Source organism: Chiroxiphia lanceolata, chromosome 11, assembly GCF_009829145.1.
Source record: "Chiroxiphia lanceolata isolate bChiLan1 chromosome 11, bChiLan1.pri, whole genome shotgun sequence".
NCBI lineage: Eukaryota > Metazoa > Chordata > Aves > Passeriformes > Pipridae > Chiroxiphia > Chiroxiphia lanceolata.
The window spans coordinates 14,380,288-14,399,614 of record NC_045647.1 but is presented as its reverse complement, the minus strand read 5'-3'; the positions used below and the strand labels follow the sequence as shown (position 1 = coordinate 14,399,614).

Genomic DNA, 19,327 nt, shown 5'->3' with positions numbered 1-19,327 from the left:
TATTCATCAGAAAAGTAAAACGTAATCCTGCTATTCTGTTATAACAAGGTAAGTGCAAATAGTTATTCTCTATGGATTACTCCAACAGTAGCAAGGATTATAAAATCTCATAGCAAGTCTTGTTGATACATTGCAATCTACAGTTGCAGGTACAGAATTGGATAAATAAAGTTCCGAGCTATCATTTATGTTCGTTTTGCTTTAACTGTTTAATATTTTGTGTTCCTACAATGGCATAAGCCAGTTCTCAGGGAACTTCCTAATATGCATGACCTCACAGTAAAGAGGGTTTTATATGTTTCTTTTATATCATTTCTTAATTCTCATTGTTCCTTTCCTTTTCCACTTTTGACTACTGGTGAAAAACCTTTCTGTTTTTTGTTTGCAAATTCCGAATTCCACATTCATCAGTTTCTTTCACGGGAAGTAATATTAACATACTGCATTAATGTCACACACCTCTGTCTGTCTCTTAAAACAAGCTATCAAATGGAAACCAGGACAATAGATCTGTCTGTCAACAGGCCTGCAGCAAGCAGTCCATAGAGTACACGTGATCTAAAGGGCAAATTCTGAAAACTTCTGTCCAGTGGTACCCTTTCTATTATGAATTTTGAAACAGGCAAATGGAAGGCTGTTCTCAAATAATTCCAGACATCATACACTGCACCATTTTTATTGGATTGGGACTTTGTGAATTTCAGTTAATGCTGAGTAGTTTACTGCAAGCTATAAATACTTTAATGTTTCTGATAATTTTTTACTCTGATGCCAAAATTTATGGATATGTTATGAGAATTCCTTTCTAAAAGAGGAGAAATGTGTTAGCCTGTTTCTTTGTTAAAAAATCCTGTTGGTTTATACTTCAGTTTAGCAGAACAATCTTTGCTGTGTGAAGTGAGTAATTTGTTTCATTCCTATGTCCTAAAAATGCCTCTGCTGGCAGCTCTGACACTCATTGTGTCACAAGTCACCACAAGCATAAGAGATGCAGCAAGCAGGGAAAGGTTCATCACAATTCTTGCTATTGATTTGGGAGCAAATGGCTTGCCAGGAAATGCATGAACTATATTTGCATAGTATGAAAGATGAGAAAATTATTGGGAATAGAAGTGATAAAAAGACTGGAAACAGTTGAGAGGAAAATGAAAGACACTGGCTTTTTAGGAAGGCCTTTGCAGACTTCTTTATTGCAGAAGCATTGGAACATAAGGAGCTCAAAGTTAGTTTTAAGCCACAGTATTACAGGTTTCCACTTGTGTTTTTGAAGTTTCACACATAAAAACATAGAAACAAACACCAAGTTTCCAAAGGTGAGTGTGCTCTGTTGTTTGTTACCAGATTGTGCTTCCTGTTCAATGACAAAAGTAGAGGGCAAGATGAAATTGGAAAGAATTAACTCTTCCTTCATCTTTAGACAACTATTTTTTCAATTCAAAACAGGTAAAAAAATGGCCATGACTCTCTGCTAGGAATCTACAAAGGCTTATGGGATTTGAGGCATGGCACATTTTTTTTCTGATTAAAATAATGCTCCTGTGGGAATAAAATGAGACAGGCCAGTAGATGGGAAGGTTCTTCCTTTCTTTTTTCCCATGTTCTTCTTTTGCCTTTCTAACAAATCAGTAGTAGCACAACTTGATTTACCTAACAGAAGTGAAAATGCCATTTCAAAGAAACCTGAAATCTGTAATTGGGAAATAGCCCAGTCCTACAGGTTTTTGATCCAGGATATAAAGGAATAATATAACTACATACTGGAAGCTGCAGCAAGTAAAATTCAAAGTCAAATTGTCACATTTGTTAGAATAATTATTTATACGAGGATACAGCTTCAAAACAGACCTGGATATCTTTCTAAAAGAGATGTTCTGCTTCAACAAGGATTTCATTTCTTCAGATCAAAGCCCTTGAGAACAGTCCTGTGGGATAGAGAGGTTGGTATAAATGATCACAGAGGATCCTTGTGGTTCTATAATGTATAAAAATGGGGCGTGTTTCTGGTTTTGGCCTCTTTGTTCCAGACTTGCTTTGTCCAAAGCTCAAATGGTTATAAGTGTTTTCAAAAACCTGTGGTGTTAACAACCATTTTTTGGCAGCATAATTTATGGGTATACCATTCAACTTACTTCTCAACTCAACAGGCATTTTTGGCTGTGTTTACCTTTTTTTGTTGTTTTGAGAACTTTCTTTTTGAAATTAGAAACTTCCTGTACTCAGGGCAGGCATGTTACTGCAGCAGCCGCTTTTATTTACTTTCTATAAACTAGTTAAGATTTCACAGTATCTGGAGTTGTGATAGTACCACTGCAAACAACCTCTGCTTTCTGGATTTGAGAAAGTCCAGCAGAAGCTGGGCTACGTCTGTCTGTAATTTTTTGAGATTCCCTATCATTTTGAAATTTCTCTATCATTAAGAACCTTTCTATACCAGGAATTGTTTGCTTAAAGCTTTAAATAACATGAGGAAAGTACTTTTATAGGGCTAATAAGAAAAGGCTTGCCAGCCATCTGATTCTTCTATTTGTAAAGTACAAGACCAACTGTATTTTCATATTCTTGTTTACATCTTCTCTCTATTGCAGACCAGTTGTCAGGCTGCAAAATCCTTAAGCAGACCAGCAGATAAAAGGCAACGTCACCTGTTCCAGTTTGTGTCTGAAGCCATATGAGCAACAGATGCTCTTGTACTTTTGCTGATACCTGTGACTTTCTCTTGGGGTAGTTGACCTAGTTAATTAGTGAAGACCATGGTTCCTACAGATCTAATAAACCATGCAGTGCCAACATTATCTGGCCTGGCTTTCCTTATCTCCTTTCTCCTGTGAGAAAGGGAGAAAACAACCTGCTATCAGGCTTTACAGTCCCTTCCTAACCGTTGAATGAAGCAGGAGATGAGTCACAGTTTTATAATCCTGCTGATTCTTACAGTTGTTACACTTTTTCTGACTTCAGAGAGTAAACAGCCCCTGTGAGAGAGAAGACACGTGCTCCTTGTGACAAAATCCCATGTGTTTTAGTTCTCAGGACGACTGTTAGTCAAGAAATTAATGTATCTTGTAGTTTTCCCTGTTTCATGAGAATCCAATAGAATTTTTTTAATGCAGATCACTTCTTTGACTTCCTTTATTCCTTGTGTTCTCAGTAGTGTTTTGTTGGGGTTTTGAAGGTTGGTTTGTTTCATTTTTCACAGTAGTTTCATTTAGTACTTTTGAAGATACTGAAGAGAAATCCTGTCACTGTCAAATGGCCTAAGGCACTGTTCTTCCAAGAGAGTTACACTTACTTTTTTTTTTTAAAAAAAACTAATCCTTTAGTTATAATCTAGGATAAGGAGTTGGATGCCTTGCTTTTTGCTAAAACTGTTTAAAACATTTACTTCTCATGCTGCTATCTCTGGAATGACTTACAGGCATTGAATTGAGTCAGAAAAATAGAACAGAGCTCCCTGCAAAACTAGATTTGCTTTGTGAATACCAGAGCATGCAGCAGGCAGGAATTCCCCTTCTTACCCCACAATAACTTCATTTGGCATGATTTTTATTCTGTAGAGCTGAGGTTTTCCTCAAGGATGTAGCATTTGCTTTTAGCCCAACACAGCTGCTGTTTGGGTACATGTCAGAGAGGAGGAGGCAGCCCAGAAAGTGAAGTGGGTCTCAGGGGAATGATTATCTGCTCAGACTATTAAGTCAAGAAAATATTTTTGCTGTGAAGTTTCAAATTCCTCCTCACTCAGAAAAGGACACTTCAAATTATAACCAACAGCAGTTTCTCTAAACTTGCATATTGGCACAGAAAACATCTTCAGAACTGCAATAACAATATCTCTGTGAACTCCACTGTCTGTCTTTTGCAGACCCAGGGGTTTTCACCTGTTATGAAGGGAAGAAAACAAGTGGCTCTGAAATAACAGATGACCAGTTTATGCTAGATATCTACTGCCATTTTTGTGATGTTATACATGCTCCTAGGTCATGAGAAAAAAGGTGCCTTTCTTATGCTATTCACTGATGCTTACCCAGTGAGAACAAATATATTTTCTGGGTCAGAAAGAGTTGTCTTTGTGTAATGATGGAAATTTGTATTGAGCCAAACAGTAGTCACGTTGCTAGTAAAATAAATGTTAAGTGAAGCATGAAGAATTTTAATTACTTTCATCTAGTACTTAGGGGCAATAAATTAATTCTACACTATTTTTCCTAGGAAAATACTTACTGTATTTTCTGTACTTACTGTATATACTTACTTACTGTACTTACTGTACTTACAGTGTAAGTAACATTCGCAGCTATTTTTTGCATTTATTTACAAGTAGCACGTTTTGTTAATACTCACAAATAAAAGTTAAAAGATATTTCCTCTGCCTCCTATACAAAAGCACTGATTTAGTGAGCTGAACGTGATTTTTAGAATCATGTTTCAGATTAAATTAATTATGCTTTTTTCCCTCTGCAGATGTAATAACTGATATTAACCCCACAGTAAACATTAATAGAAAAAGGTAAAAACCCAACCCCCTAGTAGGCATCAGCTGAGGGGTTAATCTGTAGCTCCACTTCCATTGAATTGTGCTCCCATGCTGATGTGGTGTTCACAGGAGGGCTTAGCTGGAAGGCAGTCTGGGTTGGACTGAGAGCAGAGCTTTTGTGTAGTTGTGGAGCAGCGCAGTCGGTGTTGGGAGCCGGGCTCTGTGAGGATGAACAGCTCTGGGGAATCACGACTCGCCTGCTATGTCTCTTATGTTCACTGCTATAGTGTAGGTCTATCCAGCTATTTCTCTGCACGCCTATTTCCTTATTTCAGTAGTTCTTGTGTTGTATTCTGTCTGTACTAACCTCCTTTTATTTTTGTGTTGTCAGAGTAGCTTTGGGATTTTATGTTCTTTTTAGTTTTCTCTGCTATAAAATAAGCAGATAGTAAAAACGTGTTCATTATCTACAAATGTAATGGTTTATTTGAACATTTTTAGAGTCATAGGCTTTCAGGACTCTGAAACTCTGAAGACCTAAGGATTTAGAATAAAGATTTATGCTTGTTCCAGATCTATTGAGTTTATGCAGCAATATACGTAAATATACATCATTGTTCTAAAGGCTGTGAAGCAAAGCTTAGCAGTGCTTTCCATTTCCTGATATCATTCTAAGATGCCTCAAAAGAGGGACCATGTGTATTTTATGTGACTGGAAATAGTTTAGATAATAATGATTCTTACTATTAAAATAAGGGTTTTGTGCTTGCAGTTCTTAATCTAAGCTTAAACTGCACCTATATGTAGGTTGGACCATATCTCACAATGCTTGTAGACTGAGTTTAGGTACAGGGAAAACAATCTTTTTGTAGTTACAGTATTTATAAGCATTTAAACATTTTTCTAGAAGTCATGACTTTGGCATCTTGAATTATACACAGATTTCTTAATATAAGACATATCTAAAATGGTGTAACTGTTTTATGCATACTATAGACATGGAAAAATTGATTTTAAATATATTTGGCATTTTTTATAAACAGTCTTTTCAAAATATTTAAATGTTTAACTTTAAAAGGTTCTGATGTTTTGGTGTGAGGTGCTTTTTAAGCCTCTTAGAGAGTCTCTCTCTCTCTAAACAACCAATACAGGGATACAGTTATTGGCCATATGACATTTTTTCTCTCCGAGGGACTCCTGCAGTTCTGTTTTTGCAGCATTTGAAAGCACATACATGTCATTTCAGTGTTGTGTGGGAGACAGGGGCATCATTCATTGTCTCTTGAGATGCTGTTTAGGACCCAGCACTGGTGTCTCGGTGCCTTGTGCCATCTTGATGACACTGCAGGTGCTGTTGTGCCTCCTGGAGCACAGCTGCACAGAATTACCACTTCATTTGAAGTCATCTTGTGCCTTTATGGGAAAGCCTAATTAAAGGCATGTCTGGGTTTGTCGTGTAATTATGTTGTTCAGCGCTCTGTGTGTCACTGGTTTGCTAAATAACCATTGGACTGGTTCATCTCATCTGTCTCAAGCCTACAAGGAAAAAATGAAGCAAGGAAGGCATTAAAAATTAAATTTTGGAGTGAGGATGTGTCTGACCAAGAATTAACTTCTTTTGTTAATTCTAGTGAAATCTCTAGAATAGAATTAGAGGTAGTCAAACACATTAATCTCTTTTCTTCCTTTACTTCAAAGAAACAACAAAATAGAAAAACCTGAGGAGAAAGTACAGATGTTCTCTGGCAGAACAGCACGGATAGTTCAATCATGCAGTTTTGATCAATGTTATCCCTATAGAATTGGTGCCTAAACACGTTTCTGGCATGTGTTATCTGTTCTGTTATAGACTCTTTCATCTTCCATTGTCTGTGATGAAAACAAAATCTGCTGAAAGGTATAGGGTAAAACATTACATGCACATAAACATTAACACCCATGTGTCATTGCAAGAGGTCTGTTACATGGAAATGAGTATTACTGGAGAGAGATGAGATGATAGAGACTGCCTGCTTTCTCTTGAGTAAAGCAGGGGTAATTCACTAAGAAGTAAGCCAGAAGGCAGTTGGAAATGTAATCAAAATTAAATCATTATTCAATATGTTGCTGTCAAATGTGGCTTTTCTCAGGTCCTAGGCATATATTTTTGGGACTTAGTCACAATTTGGCAGACAGCAATATGAGCTGGTTGGTTTTGTCAGGGTTAAAATTTACAATACTGCTGTCTGAGAGTGTTGTGTCCACAGGAGGGCTTAGCTCCAGGGCAGTGTGGGTTGGACTTGAAAGCACAGAGCTTTTGTGTGGTTGTAGGGCAGTGCACTCAGTGTCAGCACTGGGAGATGGGCTCTTTGAGGATGAATAAATCTGGGGACAAGACTTGACTACTGTGTCTCTTGTGTTCACTGCTGTAGCCTAGGTCCGTTTGGCTATTTTATTGCACCCTTATTTCCTCATTTTAGTAGTTCTTGCATTGCATTCTGTTCACAAGGTTATTTTACTGTTCAAGTGTCAATGTAGTTTTGAGGTTTATTGTTCTTTTTAGTTTCCTTTGCTATAAAGTAAGCAGGTAGAGAATGTGAAATGCAAGTGACTATTCTTGCTAATGATCAAAAATAATAGCAATCCTCTGCTAAATAAATAGTGCCTTTGCCTACGCTAAATAAATAGAAACCTTTGGTCTTCTACTTGAAAATCTGTACCTTATAGTGTTAATTTTGCTTCCCTTTAGCACCTTACAAAATGACAACTATTAGCCACCTTGCTAAGGTTTTCACCATGTAAGTAGCATGAGAAGTGGGAGAAAGCACAATGTATTCATGAAATGTGTATTGTATATTAACTCACTTGTAAATTATTTTTAGAGCCTTGTTCAATTATAGTGTAACTCTCAAAGTTCATCCCCGAGGAAGAAAATTTAATTGCCAAATACATGTAGCTAATGTGATCAGTCAGGCACCTTTTTCAGGAGGTGAAATACTGGGATGAGTGAAACCTGGCAGAGCAGGTTGTGGTAAATCTACACTGTTGGATTAAAAGTTTTTGGTTCATCCCTTTCCAGGTTCTGATTGCCCACACTGCATAAATGCCTTTTTGCTCCTCATCAAACCAGCTTTTTCTGTTTTGAGTGGGAATCCGACTGTGATGCAGTTGTATGTTCCTGGGAATGTGTGTGAGAACAGCAGGAATGGGACTAAGTCATGTTTGGGGCCCTCCAAGGTCCTTCAGCTCCAGCTGGAGCTCTGAAACACAAACGAAATTCTCTACACATCCTTATGCCATCCCAGGGCAAGTAAGATGCAATGGTAGTGTTGTGCCATAGAACTATAGCTCTGATGGGCTGGGAAAACCTTCAAAAAATGGACAAAAAGAATCAGGTTTTTAGATAATAATCAAATATTAGGCCAAGTGCTGTGCATAATTACTGGTAGTGCAAGTGTAATGGTAGTCAGGAGTTTAACAAACACATCTTTGATTTCTTCTGAACCTGACGAGATTAAAAAAAAAGGAGTTGTGAAGAACAAGACTGTGTTTCTTGCTTTGGACCAGAGTTAAAACAGGAAAAATGTCTCCTCTCTGATGCAAGGCAGGCCTGTACAAAAGCCTTGAATTCTTGGCATGGGTGTGAGGTCTGTTTGCTCTCTAATGTGCAGGTCTGTCCTTGACAAGTTTCAGCATTTTACCTTTTCCTAAAGGTTGCTTGTGGTGGCAGACTTGAGAAGACTGTGAACTGGTGTGCACTGAGGTCCATGCTGCTGTAGCTAAATGATCTTCTGCCCTAAACTAAAATTTTAAATCTATGTATCAAAGTGCAGTGCAGATGAGCTGGAATTATTTCACTGCTTTCTTTTCCATCTGAGCTCCGCTAAAATTGCTGTTGCTGTAGCACAAATCTCCTTGTGTTTCCTTTGTGGACACAGGCTGCAAACATTTAATACACATCTCATTGAAATGCATTTTATTATAGTTCTTGCTGATTACTTATACCTTATTATAAGATGAATCCTATTTCTGTAAGGGCCTATAAATATCAGTGGTCTTTTAGTCAGTATCTACACTGTGATAATAAAGACGTGATCACCTCACCAGGGTTGTACTGGAATATATAAGCCTTTTATTAAACAGTAAAGAAACTTAACAGTAGGATGCATCCTGTGTGGATGTCAGGATACGAAAACTTGCTAACTGTCCTTGAAAATAAATTAAAGAGCAACAAAGAATTTGCATTCCTAATGTATTATGATATTGTCATTGATTTAGGCAGGACTAAGGACACTTCATGATATTGGCCCTGAAATACGCCGAGCTATATCCTGTGACTTGCAAGATGATGAACCAGAGGAAAACAATCCAGAGGAGGAGGAAGATGTTTATAAAGTAATGTCAGAACACAACCACGTGCATTGTTTTATCGTATAATATGAGATTAAAGAATGAGCTTATCCTTGAATATGAAATGATATATATATACCTAAACCCCTCAAATCAGCAAAATATAAATATTTTATAAATAAGTATATTTTATGTATAAATCTGTAAAAATTGTATTACCAGGACACTTGTATTTCAGCATAAATTTAGGAAGCAGTTCCTGCAGGGTGACTCTCCTGCCCCTGGTTCTTTCTCATTAATTCTTATTTTTCCTTAGGGAAATCCTAAGAAAATAGATGAACCTTGCCATCTCAAATTTTGATAGTGGCATGGTGTAAACTGGAATTGTCTCAACTTCTGCAGTGGTAAATAGGAAGAAGAGAATGAAATTCTGTGCAGCCAAACCACAACAGACACAGAGCTGCATCTTTTAAAATGAATGCCTGGAATTGCATAGAGGACAAATAAATATAAATTATATTTCTGGTTTCTTGTGAGGGATATCAATAAGAATCAGTTATAAAAATGATTAGTTTTCCTCTTCCACGCTATTTAGTCCTAATGGTGAACACGTACGGTTGGTGTTATAATCAGAAGCAATCTGCAAACCATTTGTCAGCCAGCAAGAAAACTTAATTTTCCCCAAGCATTTCAGAAGAAGCAGATGTAAAACATGCTTCTGCAGGAATTATATCAGAAGCCCCATAGCTTGCTACTGTCCTTTGCCAAAAAAGGAGGATGTGGCACTGGAGGCAGTGCCCCAGCTACCATCAGTAGATGCATTTCTCTGCCAACCATCATTACCTCCTGTCTTCTCTAGATTGAGCTTCAAGACAGACTGCTGTCATCCAAGACCCACACGTGGCTAGACAGGGAGGCTACATTATCTGGGTCAGGTGTAAAAGAGAGCTGCATGTCATGGTCATAACTTAGCACTTCATTCTCTCTTTCACCATCCATTACACTCTCAGGGCTGGTAAAGAGTAAACTACTCTTTCTTGTACCTCTGCAAGAAGAAAGAATGGAAGCACTGAAGCTGAATGTTACCTACCTGAGTTATGCTTGCAAGCTGTTGCATGGCACTCCATCCTGTCTGAGTGACACCTGTTGCAAACCAGTGCTCTGGGAGAACAGGAGAGAATTCCACCAAAGTGTTCTCAAAAACAAAGCAGACACGTCCCTTTCTGAGGAAGTTGGTGCATGTTCATGTATGGGAATCTAGGTTTCTCCTGCGTAATAAAATGTGGAGAAAGCTGGATATGTCACATTTAGTTGTATGGAAAAGAATAATGATCACGGCATAGTGTCGATTTGACTCGGAAATACAATATTGTCATTGTCACAATCACACCTGTGTCACTTTAGGATATCCCATCTGAAGCATCATAAAACTAGAAAGAAAAATCACAGATTATTTGAATTGCTACTTTTGTATGCATGTAGGAGAGAAAAGTAAGTTGTCGCTGTCAAAAATATGTTCTGTTAAGATATCTGATATAATTTTTTCTTTCTCTTCTCCTAAAACAGAGGAATGGTGCCCTCTTTGGCAACCACATAAACCATATTAGCAGTGACAGACGAGACTCATTTCAACAGATCAACACCACACACCGTCCCTTACATGTTCAGCGGCCTTCATTTCCACCTGCAAGTGATACTGAGAAAAATATCTATCATCAGGCAGGAAACTCTGTATACCACAATCATCATCATCACAACTCGGTAGGAAAGCATGTTCCAAACTCAACAAATGCCAATCTCAATAATGCCAACGTGTCCAAACATCATGGGAAACACGCAAGTTTTGGAAATCGTGAGCACAGATCTGAGAACAGTTACCGTTCACACTCCAGAACCGATCACGAGAAGCGTAGACGGCCAAGCAGTAGGAGGTAAACTCACAAATACCTGTTTGCTTTGAAATAAATTTATAAACACGCTGCAAGAAACTTCTGCTAGGTGAAATTAATTTGGCACTTCATTTCTGTTGCCTGATGATTTATGAGATGTATTTAAAATCTAACTCCGATGTATGGAAAATAGATAATTTTAATAAGGTTTGAAAGTAGCAGTTTTCCTTAAAGTGAAGTTGTCAGTTACAGCACAGACATTGTAATTACCAAAGAATTTTTCTTAAAGACTTGTTTTTAAAATATCTTTCTCATTTTCATGGCTTACCTGGATAGAACACGCTACTATGAAACATATATTAGGTGAGTTGATATTTTTCTGACATAATCGAAGGGGGAAAAGTAATTTTTCTCCTTTCCTTTTTCTCCTTTTTCTTTTCTAAATAAACTGTATGACAATGCTTATGATTAATAAATTAAGTGACAATTTCTAAGTCAAATTTTCCACTGCCTGTTCTAAAAGGATAAACTTCTGGTCAAGTTCAAAGTTGTTCAAGTCCTTTTAAAAGTCTAGGCAGGTCTCTGCAGTTTTCAGCATGGTTAAAGATCACACCTGATGATGGCCCTTGTTAAAAATTGACTTGCAAAGACCGGAAAATTGCTGTGTTAGCTTTGATAAATGTTAATGTGTACGGTTCCATTTACAGGGGACTCAAAATCTTTCCTGATCTTATGTCTTAATATTTTCCAAGATAACCTTTTAGAACAGGGTCTATTTTTTTTAGTTGAAGTGCATAAATGGACATCCAGTGCTGATTTTAATGTCTAGAGTTGCATATCCATTTCAGATTTTTCTTGGAAGACCTCACTGAGAACTCATTAATATTTGAGCCATTTCACAAACTTCAGACATTTGAGAGAGGTTGTGCTTCTTCAAATGACTATGTCTGTGTTTTGCAAAAATGTCTTAAACATATTTGACTTCCCTGAGCATCCCCTTCCCTGTTTGTATCATAAGGAAATAAAGGGAGATAATCTTTAAGAAACAGATACATTATTCATGTTCTGAACTGCACTACTCTGCACTACTGTGACACCACCTTCTGAACTAGAGAGTTCTTAATGATTCTTTTTCCTTTGGAAGCACATTAAAAGGGCTGTGTGTAAAATAAACAATATACAATTGATATAAATAGAAAAAAGTAAGTATTTGTTTGCTACTTACAGATCTGACACTGGTGATGGGCGTCGACCTACTATTTGCCGTGAAGAACATGAAGTGCAAGACTATTGCAATGATGATCATTATTTGGGAGAGCAGGAATATTTCAGTGGAGAGGAATATTATGAAGATGACAGCATGTTGTCAGGAAACAGGTGAGGATCTATTTTAAACTAGGAAAAATATTTCAATAAATTAGATGCTGTAGAGGCTTCCCTAAGCACACTCACACTGAAAACTCTGTAATGAAGTTAATATTCCACAACTGCTGGCAGGTAAAATGATGAGTGGGAATAGAGAGTGTACAAAAGATCTTTTGTGTTTGGCATCATGTGCTGACTCCAGCAAAACTTCTGTACCAAATTCAAAGGCAGGACAAAGTTCCTTTGAACTGATTATCAACTTGGAAGTGTATTTATCTCCTATGATCTTTGCATTCAATATTTTAATTTCAGGTTTAAGAAGAAAAGGCATTGATTTAATTTTGCTAAATTTAACCTATTCTCTGCAGTTTTATTTCCTATACTTTCTTTGGAAATGGACTGGAGAGAGTTTTTCTAACTTTAGGACGGGCTCCCAAGCTAGTTCAGCTTTGAGCATTGCCAAATTTGGTTTGAGCACTGTGCTGTTGGCTTCAGGCAGCAATGGCTTCAGCAATAGGGCAGGTCCTGACTTTGAACTGGGACTACTCCTGTCTGTAAATAACAGGCTTCCCGTTGTTCAGGCAGTGTTTGGGTGCTACTTTGAGTGGAAGTTCTGATATTCCTGTGGTAGTAGTTTTTAGAATATAAGATCGTTCCAGTGTTTTCTGTCAAGGAACAGAACCTGTATTTGGTAATACTGAAGGACTTTCTATTTAAAAGAAAAATAAATGCACCTTTTCCTCAAATATCTTGTGATTTTTTTTTAATTCTGTGATATCCATCTTCTTCTTATGTTGTAAAAAGACATATGCATTTACAAGAATGTATTTCTCTTCCTTACAATAGCTATGTTTCCCTTCTGCTGGATAAATTCAATAACAAAAATAACCTCTACTTCCGTTGATAATTTTTTTTGTTTTGAAGTCCATCCCAGAAGTAGAGGAATTTATTACCATTTTGTCTTACATCCATAAGTGCATATGCACAAGTGCCAGACGTGTTTAATTCTTCTTCTCCTCCTATACTGACTGTCTTCACCATCTGAATTCTGGCAAGGTTGGCACCCTAATCTGCATCTTGCTGGTTTGTATAAAAGCTAGGATTTGCATGAAAGCTAAATTTTGCGGAATTCTCAGGTCACTAATTTTTTTTATATGATAGAGTCAAATAACACCCTTCCAAGATGTGATTTTAAATGACAAGTATCCAGACTGTAAAAGGCTTAAATCCGTTCTCTGAGTATCTGTGCTCCCACACATTACTCAGGCTTCATAAGACAGGATGGCAGCAGTAGAACAGAGTATTTATTTTATTTTTTTAAGCAGTGTGCAACTGAGGTCTTACATTTTAGCCTGTACTGGTAAGAAGAAATTGTTGAAAATAGAATTTGATAAAAATTTCACCTGAGAACTGACTGTGTAAATGTACTAGTACAAAGGTGTATGCCTACTATCTCAAAATCCTACAGAAACTGGATTTTAAAATTGACTGGTGCAATTATATAACATAGTATTTAATTATCTTGCTGGAGAAAGAATAGACTTGAAAATCTTCCAGAAGAAAACTAATAGATCAATTTACAGATACTCACTAAAATAACATTTTCTGTATTTTATTTTAAATGCAGGCATATATATGATTACCACTGTAGATATCACTGCCATGACTCAGATTTTGAGAGACCAAAAGGTTACCATCACCCACATGGTTTTTTTGAGGAAGATGATTCACAGATCTGCTATGATACAAAAAGATCTCCTAGGAGACGGCTGCTACCTCCAACACCACCACGTAAGTACATTAAGAATAATTTGTTTGCAAATCTGGAATTCTTTAAATGCATTCAGACGTGTTCCGGTTTAAAAAGGCTTGTTTTCAGCTTGGATTTCAAACATGACATTTCTTGATTACTTTTGCCAGTGCAATGTTGTGTATGGCAGAAATATTTGTCCATCCTGAGAGACTGGCCAGAGAATCTGTGGATCGTAGCTTACAAGTCAGTCTTTCTAGTATTTCTCACCTCACTCATCCAATAATATAAAAATAACCAGTGTCATTACTAGTTTTAACTTGGTTTGATAAATGAAGAAAGAGCAAGGTGGGATGCAGCAGTAGTTTGCTTTGAAACTTTGAGCAGGGGGTTTCAATCCATGTGCCCTTTACTCACACCTACAGATGTGTGACACTGCTGTCAATCAGTGCCAGTCTCTCTAGTGATTCTAGGATAATTTTCAGGGAAGAGAGAACCTAGAGTGAGCTTTGTTTTGTCTTTTCCTTTCCTTACCTTTGAAGTGCCTTTAGTTTTTTAACATGCTTCACAAGTTGCTGTGAAAAATAAGTGTTATGCTGAGCTAAGCATCTTATTTCAGATTCACATTGGTATTTTATTCTGTCATCTTGGGAACAATGCTTAATATTCTGTGTTTCTTCTGAGGGAGAAAATGTTTCAGTTTATAGATTGAGTTAGCATTGTCAACAGATATGTTAACCTATTTCTTTAATTTTCATTTATTCTCTTCCTTAGATCTTTCCCTTGGTTTCTCCTTATCTCAAGAACAATATTGCTTTATCTACATTTCTGCAAGCTCTCATGCTTCTTATCTTGTCATTCTCTCTTTGTATGTTCCAGGCCATGCTGCAGAAATCAGCAATGCTAATCCTCTGCTGAAACTAGGCATAAACTCAAAACTCTTGGACTTTTGGTCTTTGACCTCTGACACTTCATAGACAGGAAGTACAAAAGTGCAAAAGAAACCTCTTTTTAGGGCTCTTTCTGGTTGGTGCAGGAGAAACAGCACTCAGCTCTGTGCAGCCCCATAGTGTCCCTATGGACACTCTTACACAGTGTGGGCTGCACAGCCAGGTCTGTCACGTGTCTCTGGGTGATGCATCTAACCAGTGCCATCCAGGCAAGACAATGCAGGATTGTTTCTAGAAGTCTCCACATTTTATTTGTTCTAAGGTGGAGAGTTGTCTTCCATTCTAATGATGGTAGGAGCCAGAGCCACAGTCCAGTTGTCCATGGAAGGATGACTGCAAGGACCCCGTGAGTGGGAAAATGAGTTTTAGGCCTTTCCCGTTTCAGACACCTTAAAGGAAATGCAGGTATAGATTTAAAAAATAACAGTGTCTCAGAGACAAGTGTGGTGAGATCATTATATATCTGAGGCACAGCCTTAGACTGTTCAAAGCTACAGAAAGCTGTAGGAAAGGGCAGCAGCAAAATATGTTATGATATAATAAAGGTAGCATTCTTCAGCAATATTGTCAGTGTTGGATCCACAGTTTTGGCACTCAACTCCTTATGAAAAGACTGGTAATGCTTTTTGCTTCTTGGCATTCTGACCTTAAGGGGCACAGATGAAAAAGCAAAAAGAATGAGGCTGGTACTGTAGAGAGTAAATAACTCAGATGAATAGTAGTGAAATGTCCAGAAAGCTGGTAGCTGTCTTCCAGTAGCAGAAGGAAAAGACTTCAGACAAAGGAGAGACTGTGAAAGGAGACCCCTGTACATCTTCCAACAAGATTTTATGATAGCAGAGGAATTTTAAGACAAAGAAATAGATGCAAGAGAACAACCTTATAAAAATTCTCTTGGGTCTGCCCTTGAAACTGTTGTGAGGGAAGGGTTGAAGGTTTCCTCTAACTGCAGTCTTTGGCATTCATTTAACTTTTCTGATAAGGTTTTACTGATGGTGTTGGGCAGACTTTTCTTTAGAGGAAGTTGCACTTTTTATCTCTCCTACAGGAGATTAGATAAATGTACTAGATAAGAGGGTATTTGATATCCTAGAATAAGAGGTCCTAGTTCTGATCTAAGTTGTAAAAGGGTACCATAGGAAGTCCTTTGACTCACTAGTATAAGAAGAGCATGGTCAGGCCTCCGATCATAACCATTTATTTAATATTCAGGAACACAGTTGAGAAATTTTAGAGGCTTGGTATCTGAGCAGATTTTAAAAGAAGCTCAAACCTATTATTTTTAACTAGGGTATGGCCTCTTTGGGCAGGGGAGGATGTCCTTGCATAAAAAAGGAAAGAAAACAGAAAAAAAGGGATCTGCAGCATTGCACTAAACAGTTTCTACTGGCATCTGGATTCAGTCCACGTTGACATAACATACAGTGCCTTGGCTGAGAACTTCAGTGAATTGAGCTCCATGTCAAGCTTTAGAGATATTTTTATACCAAACTCACCACCAAAGTATTTGAGCAGTTTCCAGAAGTGTACTGAGAAATGGTTAAATTGTTCCTACAGATGCTTTTCTGCAGAGAAGCATGTGCAAAGAAGTGTCTTGTTTTGGATGAGGGGACTTTTTGGATTGCTTTTTATTTGTTTTGCTATTGGGACGTTTATCACGTTAGGATCAGAAGCTAAGGCTTACATTCCTGTATTTGAATTTACCATACAGACAATGGAAAGAGACAAAGTTTGCATTAAGTGGACTGAATCACCTCCTGCAGGTGCCTGTTTTAGGCCAATAGCTCTTTAAAGAACCTTGATTGTTAGTATCCAGCATTAAGTCTCTATGGCACTTAACTCTGTTGTTCACAAAATTCTTGGTGTTGGAAAAAAGATACCAAGAATACTTTCAATTAGTTTCAAGAGAGCACAGTTTTGTATCATTTCTTGGTGCAGTCAGGTTCTTTCCGATTTTCCACTATGATGCTTGCAGCTGTGAGGATGTATCTGGATTTCAGCTGCTGTTCAGCACCCAGGCTTTCTTCACACTGAAACTTCCCAGTGTTCTGCAGGTTTTCAACAAGACCAGCTGAAACATTTCCACAACAATTCAGATTTCTACTTTTTCCTTGTTAGCATTCACATGAATTACAGTGTACGTGACAGCTGAGACCAGGGCTGGTCATTGTCCTGAGTAACAGAATAAATAGTAGGAATTGACAACATGAGTCAACTTTGACTTGGATATGGCTTTTCATATTGCACATGGCTTCCAAGGAACTGAGGATTTGGTATTTGCTTTGGGAAGTCTGGTTCATTAGAATCAAGAGTTTGAAACGATGGGGAAGAAAGAAGAAACTCACAGCAGTTTATGGCAAACCTCTGCAGTTGGGTGTCTGAACCAGTCAGGTGCATCACAAAAGCTTGTTCTGTGAAAGAGCTGCCTCAAATTCTGTTACGTTGGGCTGCTTGTATGATTTCTACCTGAGACTGCTTTTGCTGATTTGATGAATCTATCCTGTATCTTATAACCAGCTGCTTGCTTCTGTTAGCACAAGTTGTTTCTTACTGGGGGATCTGTTTTCGTTTGTGTAATAGTTGACTCACGGTGGAATTCTAGAAATAATAGAATTTGAGCAAAAATATTTTATGCTCCTAATGAATTGTGGTTTCCCTGTAGCACACAGAAGATCTTCCTTTAACTTCGAATGCCTCCGCCGACAAAGTAGCCAAGATGAGATACCACTCTCTCCTAATTTTCACCATCGCACTGCTTTACCACTTCATTTAATGCAACAGCAGGTAAACACAAACTCTTACTTAACTAATAATAAATTAGATCTTTCCAGCTTCTATATTGTACTTCTGACTTTCGCTGTTGTTTGAAACAATACCAGTGTATTGTGGTGTTTGCTGTGAGTGACTTCTAGGCCAAGTGTAGGCTTGTAGTAGAACACTGACCTTGTACAAAACATTGAGAATGAGGAGCTTGCCCCTTTGACTTTTGAAGCACCCACAAAGAGTGGGGATGCCCTAAAGAATTCTAACCAGGACCGCATGGTACAGCCGCTGTTTATTAACCTTTGCCTATATGGTTAGTCAACTCCATTTGTGTGAGAATTTGCAAGTACCACTTACACATCTTCTGAGACTCAGTGCCTGGCTTGGATAATGCTGACAGCTTCCTATCCCATCCCTGCAGGACAGAAGGAATGTTTCTATACTTTGCTTCCTTGAATATATTGCATAAGCAAAAAGATTTTGTGATATGCATAAAATGGAAAAAAATACCACTTTATCCTGTCAGTTTACAAATTCCAGTGCTGTTCTACACTACACATCAGAAAATGTTAATTTTGCAAAGCTGCTGCCTGAAAAATTGAAGCAAATGCTGAAGTGTGAAATGGGTATGACTGAGCGCTTGAAATCACTGACTTCTCACATTCTTCCCCTTACCAGGTCATGGCTGTCGCAGGTCTGGATTCCAGCAAAGCTCATAAACACTCCCCAAGCCGTTCGACGCGTTCCTGGGCTACCCCACCTGCCACCCCTCCCAACAGGGACCGCGCTCCGTACTACACCCCTCTGATCCAGGTGGACAGGGCTGATTCCACAGAGCACATGAATGGCAGCCTGCCTTCCCTGCACAGGAGCTCTTGGTACACGGATGACCCTGATATTTCCTACCGGACATTTACACCAGCCAATTTGACTGTCCCCAATGACTTTAGGCATAAACACAGTGACAAGCAGAGGAGCGCGGACAGTCTGGTGGAAGCGGTGAGTGTTGCAGGAGCCTCTGAAGTGGCCAGGAGTGTTTGTCTGTTCAGTTTTTGTGTTGACTTTAAAAAGCATATCATTTGGTTCACAGTAGCTCTCTGAAAATGTGGTATTTTCGGTTTCGTAGCCCCCAGCTGGCTTTAAGTAAAGAGTGGAACTTTTTGAGTTGTGTAGTAAAGGATTTCTGCTGATCCAAATCTTAGCATCAGTGAGGTAGTAATCCGAGAACTGAAGATATTTCAACATTTTGAAATCTAAGTTTTCTAGACGAGGATCAGTTCTGAAGTATCCCTCCACAAGGGCAATAAGGAAGAGATGATGCATATGCCTGTTTTCTTCATTGTTTCTGTAGAAATATATCACCATTTTTGCAATAATCTGAATAAAACATCAAAAACTCTATGAATCAGTGTGCTAAGTGCAGAGGAATCAGTGTGCTAAGTGCAGAGGAATGAATAACAAGTACAAGGATTGATTTGTAGGTGTACTAAAGAATGTTAGGAATTTCCTTTAATATTAAAAAAGATGTGAAGATGAAGAGTGTACAGCATTTCTGAATCACAGTTACTGTTGTTGCTTCTATCTGTCACTTCCTTTCCACTGCTATGAGCTAAACAATACATTTTGTTACTTGTTTTAGCACATGGGAATTCAACATCTTTTTTCCATGAACTCTAAAGTACTGAGAACATGCGAAAATCTGTATTTCAGGCAGTTGTTCTAATTGCACCATCTGAGATATATTAACTGTACCAGCCTGATGATTCATGTTTATCAAAGACTACCACCAAATTTCTGAAGAGAAGTGTCAGAA

General features: G+C 38.0%; 1 protein-coding gene and 1 long non-coding RNA gene across 13 annotated transcripts in view; one reads left to right on the top strand and one right to left on the bottom strand.

Annotated features, from left to right (window-relative positions):
- Positions 1 to 19,327, top strand: part of CACNA1D (calcium voltage-gated channel subunit alpha1 D) — a 173,017-nt gene that overhangs the window by 151,309 nt on the left and 2,381 nt on the right. For 11 of the 12 annotated variants that reach the window (XM_032699209.1, XM_032699215.1, XM_032699213.1 and 8 more), the window contains 7 exons: positions 8,726 to 8,842; positions 10,364 to 10,728; positions 11,023 to 11,049; positions 11,914 to 12,063; positions 13,673 to 13,842; positions 17,414 to 17,535; positions 18,193 to 18,513. In XM_032699209.1, coding sequence (XP_032555100.1) covers positions 8,726 to 8,842; positions 10,364 to 10,728; positions 11,023 to 11,049; positions 11,914 to 12,063; positions 13,673 to 13,842; positions 17,414 to 17,535; positions 18,193 to 18,513 — 1,272 coding nt within the window. The remainder of the gene's footprint in view (positions 1 to 8,725; positions 8,843 to 10,363; positions 10,729 to 11,022; positions 11,050 to 11,913; positions 12,064 to 13,672; positions 13,843 to 17,413; positions 17,536 to 18,192; positions 18,514 to 19,327) is intronic. The other variant, XM_032699217.1, reaches the window with a different exon arrangement.
- Positions 4,295 to 12,165, bottom strand: LOC116792341. The gene is made up of 3 exons (XR_004359082.1): positions 11,912 to 12,165; positions 9,888 to 10,065; positions 4,295 to 6,004 (listed from the first exon to the last, which is right to left on the bottom strand). It is a non-coding gene; the product is annotated as an uncharacterized LOC116792341 (long non-coding RNA).